The following is a 4825-nucleotide window of genomic DNA, read 5'->3' as shown; positions in this document are numbered from 1 at the left end:
CGATCGCACTTAACGATAGACGTCGATGTTCATCTCCGATTAAGCAAGACCGAAAATCCAAGCAGAGTGGGGGGCTCGATAATGAAAAAGCTGCGTTTACGCCAGGGACAGGGGTCAAAGATTACGAATATTAATACGATACGAGTAGAAGAGAGCTTTAAATACGCTCGATGCTAGATGTCGATACTGTGCGATGAATCAATGCTATCCGCCTTTCGTTGTCGAATTTCATATTAATTTCATGCACATAAAATATTTTTTCAGTTTCAATCGCCGCGCCGTAACCGGATAAACAGAGGACATGGAGAATCGACATGTTTTCAAGGCAACGTCGAGCAGCGAGCGATTAAGTGGTTACCGATCTCCAGTTACGCATACCACGAAGTGCGCAGAGCTATACGTACACGCCTGATGCGACCTGTGTTTGGACATACTATTCATACTGATTTTTCATTCATGATATTTCTTTAATTATTACTATTTAAATATTATTCGAGGATATATTGGTTAAACGCGTAATTGAAAGCTTTGAGTAAAACCACCAATTTATATCAATTGTAAATGGAACTTGTAAAAATTGAGATTGTAAAAGGCCTAATGCCTTATTATAAACGTTACCCTGATTCGTTACCTTCATGCTATCCGTACCTAAGCTGCAGCTACGGACCTTTCTCCCCTCACCGCCATGCAGTGTTCACCGATCATCGACAAACGTCAGCAGACGCAATGGACTCGCCAGCATATCAACCCATCTCAGAGGTCGTGGAGGATGCCGCGGCCGACGACACGCGCCGGAGAATCCCGACCTGGCCGCCGCAGACCGGACGGATGGCAGGGCGGCGCCAGTTGCAGGCATTCGCTCGCGGATCGGGGCTCGGCCCCGTGCTTGGCGCGACCCCACCACCTCCCGGCGCCGGGGCGCCGGTCCCGATAGCCTTCGTGGGAAGTGGACGCGGGCGCCCTCAGTCCGACGTATGGAGTCGGTCGACGGTTCGCCGACCACCGCCTAGCACCGCTATGCATGCGGTTACGCACACCGGCACGACCATGGACGCCGTGACGCAGACGACATGCGAGGTGCGCAACTGCACGCACCCGGTGCACGCCATGGCACCGCGCAGTTGCCCGTGGAGCGCGTGGCACGAGCCGTCGCGCTCTACGCCACCGTTGTCGATGCGGCAGAGTACCCCGCACTCACCCCCACCACCATATGAGGAGAGGAGCGCGAGTGCTGGGTACCCGCCGCCACCACCGCGATACGCCACACCATCGGCGGATCACAACGACGACGACGACGGCGACAACAGGGCGCGCCAGCCCATTTACATAATAGTTATTCCTCGTTAGCCATACCACTGTTTCAAATCCCTCTGCTCACCCCCCCTCTATTTTACTCTATGTATTACGCCACTAGGTAGGCGTGTTATTCGCACTACCGTTGTAAAGGTTCTGTAATAGACTAGAGATAGATAAAGACAAGACAAGAAGTAACGTTCACTAGTGTTTTACTACATCATACAAACATGAAGTCTCAGTGTACTACCGAATAGAAAGAGCGTTCAACTGCATAGTACCCGTATCACGCAACTTACACCTTTCTCAGTCGGTGTCTTCTACAAAGAACTCACGTTTTTATATTTATTTGTACCTATATTACAATTACGTATGTTGAAGTACACACGCGTGTGTATTAGCACGTGCATTCACGATTGAAATACTTTTTAATAAATATACTCTAACTAAAGTTTTCGAGGTACTTTTTATATGATGGCGGTTATGTAGATGTCCACAATAATTTGTAAAGAAATCTCTACATATTTCAGTAAAGAGTAAAGCGGTAGGATAATACAGTGCAGTGAATCACTGGTTGCGTTGGTGGGAATCTCCGCATGTGGAGTAGGGAGCAGAATAAACTAGAGCAGTAGAGCAATAGAGTAGAGTAGAGTACAGTGCAGTAGAGCAGTAGAACAGTATATATAGTAGAGTAGAGTACAGTGCAGTAGAGCAGTAGAACAGTATATATAGTTCTCGCTGTTTAAGTCTCGGCTATTTTCGTCATTCGTCGAGCGTAGTATATCCTGCACGTGTGCGCGTGTTCAACGATAGTCGAGACGTGACGATAGCATCGCACACGTCTATCGCATGCGCTTTTACCATCGGCTCGCGCCCATCCTGTCACATCGATTCTTAAAGCTGAAATCAACTAATTCTTTGCACTAAAGCGCGTCATTCCCTCCAGTTAGATTTTGTTGTTGTTTGAGACCAGGGTGCGTCCACAAACACGCCGCGCATCCTGTGCGATCGCACTTACATGAGACGTCGATGTTCATTCCGATTAACAAAGAGCGAGAAATTCCAGGAGGGGGGGGGATCGATAATGAAAAAGCTGCCGTTGACGGCAGGGATCAGGGTAATGATTACGATATTAATAGGATACGAGTAGAGAGAGCTGTTAAATCGCTCGATGCTAGATGCGATACTGTGCGATGAACCAATGCTACGCTATCACGCGCTCTTAACCTGTTTGCAGAAAGAACTGAGTTTTGAGGTTCAACATATACGGTGTCACTTGCAACGTAAATGCAACGAGGATGGCATTGTGATTTCTTAAAAAATACTTCTGCTGATTTATGGGAATTTTTTCGCATGTACGGCCGCCAATGGGAAATTATTTCGCGCCCGTAGCTGGCCGGAGTATGAATTTAATAGGTTTCAGGGGAGATATAATGATCCGCTAGAGGCGCCACCATCCAATAACACAAAGAGATGCTTTGATGCTATGTTGAATTTTGACATCCTAGCGACATCTAGTGTGGGGAATAATTATAAAGTGCGCATATATGGAATAGGCCTAACCCACATGTATATAACGTTGACCTGATTAACATCGGGTTTCGTCACGATGTGACGGGCTTCTCTCTCGAAAGATCTCTCGCGTTCAATAGATACGGTATATAGACACACGGTATAAATCTGCTGGTGTTTTCTAGCATTACTGATATGTTGCCGGTGCTAGATTGTGTGTTATAGTGTTATCTAACGTATGCTGACTGTTGGGAGTTTTTTGTGAGCGTACTCGAATTTGGATTTATTCAGACATTCGAAGAATTGGTGTGCGAACGAAACTTTAGGATTGTTTCCAATTTTGTTCGTAACTTAGTAGTGATTTATGTAGTATGTCGACTGACAGTATGAACTTGGTTCTCATATTATACAAAGAGCGAGAGCGAAGGAGAGACAGTCAGAGAGAGAGAGAGAGAGAGAGATAGAGAGGGAGAGAGAGAGAGAGAGAGAGAGAGGGGGGGGAGAGAGAGCGAGAGCGAGGGAAAGACAGCCAGAGAGAGAGAGAGAGAGAGAGAGAGAGAGAGAGAGAGAAAGAGAAAGAGAAAGATAGAGAGAGATAGAGAGCCTGCCAGTATGTTCAACATATAAAGCGCGCATATATAGGCCCTAAATGAATCACTTGGACATTCGTCACGCCGTGACGGGCTTCTCTGTCGCGAGATATATCACGGTCAGTATACACGTGGCCCGCAATGTCCACGCCATGTTCTCGCTGTGTGTTTGTCGTCATAGGTTCAAGCTGCGACAACTTCTAATGCGCATAATTACAGCTAACGTGAGTAAATAAATATATAGGAATTCGTGCTCAACTAAAGCTTCCGTATCTGTTATAACTTCTTACTTAATTCATGTCGTTCATTCGTTTAATTACAGCATAGAAATGGATTAATCAGGATGACACACACATACCTGACTGAGTTAAATTGTAAGTACCCTTTTCATGCGTTATAGTTGTATAAAGATGCGTGGTTATAGTATTAAATACTTAGCGATAGGGTATAATTAACGGTAAAGTCTATATGTCTTTATTCGTGATTTGTTCAATAAACACAATGAATTGATATATGCGCATCAAAGTTATTTTCAGTGTCAATCGCCAGACTGGAGGACACGGAGAATTATCACGTTTTCGAGGCAGCGTCGTGCAACGACTGAGTGGTTACCGGTCCTCAGTTGAACATAGCAAGAGGTGCACAGAGATATACGTACGTGTTATTATATTTATATAACATTTATAATATAGGCCCTATATTTAATTATTGCGCATTATACAAAAACAGTATTTATTATCTCTTTAACCTGTCAGCCTGGGCAACATTTCCAGAGAATCTATATGCGAGTCAACCCTGATTAGTTCTCCACTTTTCGTTTTCCAAGTTCATATAAACAAGATATTAAATTCGTGCACGTCAAATTTCTAGTGCCAATCACGTCGCTAAAGGACTCGGAGAATCAACATGTTTTCGAGGCAACGCTCGCCAGCTGAGCATACCAAAAAGTTTATTTTTAATGTAGGTATTATTTATTATACTATAGCACACATATGTTATGAATCTATGTTATGAATCTGCTGGTGTTTTCTAGCATTAGCGGTATGTTGCAGGTACTAGATTGTTGTGTATTAATTTGGACTAGGATATTCGCAGAATGTAGTTACAAACGAAAGTTTAGAACCATCTTGTTCGTAACTCGGCTGGGCCTTGTAGAGTATCTTGACCGGCTACTTGTATAAGGTGACCATATTAGAGAAGATGAGAGAGGGGAGAGAGCAAGAGACAGAGAGTGCGAGGGCGAGTGAGCGACATAGAGGTGGGAAACGGAGAGCGAACGAGCGAGCGAGAGAGGGGGAGAGATGGATAGACATGCAGAAAGAGAGAGAGAGAGAGAGAGAGAGAGATCACGAGCGAGAGAGAGAGAGAAAGAGATCACGAGCGAGAGAGAGAGAGAGAGAGATCACGAGCGAGAGAGAGAGAGAGAGAGA

General features: G+C 45.1%; 1 protein-coding gene and 1 long non-coding RNA gene across 7 annotated transcripts in view; both read left to right on the top strand.

Moving 5' to 3' along the window:
* Positions 1-262: 262 nt before the first annotated feature.
* LOC106805067 (wiskott-Aldrich syndrome protein homolog 1-like) overlaps positions 263-4825 on the top strand; it is an 8911-nt gene continuing 4348 nt past the window's right edge. Inside the window, exons 1-2 of one of the 6 annotated variants that reach the window (XM_014806542.1) lie at positions 263-384; positions 692-1744. In XM_014806542.1, coding sequence (XP_014662028.1) covers position 384; positions 692-1347 — 657 coding nt within the window. In that variant the 5' untranslated portion in view covers positions 263-383 and the 3' untranslated portion in view covers positions 1348-1744. Of the gene's footprint in view, positions 421-659; positions 1745-4825 lie in introns of those variants that run through there. The other 5 variants (XM_014806541.1, XM_014806545.1, XM_014806546.1 and 2 more) reach the window with 5 other exon arrangements.
* On the top strand, positions 3477-4442 carry LOC106805068. Its single transcript, XR_001393394.1, has 4 exons — positions 3477-3619; positions 3718-3769; positions 3922-4049; positions 4266-4442. It is a non-coding gene; the product is annotated as an uncharacterized LOC106805068 (long non-coding RNA).

Source organism: Priapulus caudatus, unplaced genomic scaffold (assembly GCF_000485595.1).
Source record: "Priapulus caudatus unplaced genomic scaffold, Priapulus_caudatus-5.0.1 Scaffold98, whole genome shotgun sequence".
Taxonomy (NCBI): domain Eukaryota; kingdom Metazoa; phylum Priapulida; class Priapulimorpha; order Priapulimorphida; family Priapulidae; genus Priapulus; species Priapulus caudatus.
This window is presented reverse-complemented; position numbering and strand designations above follow the sequence as displayed.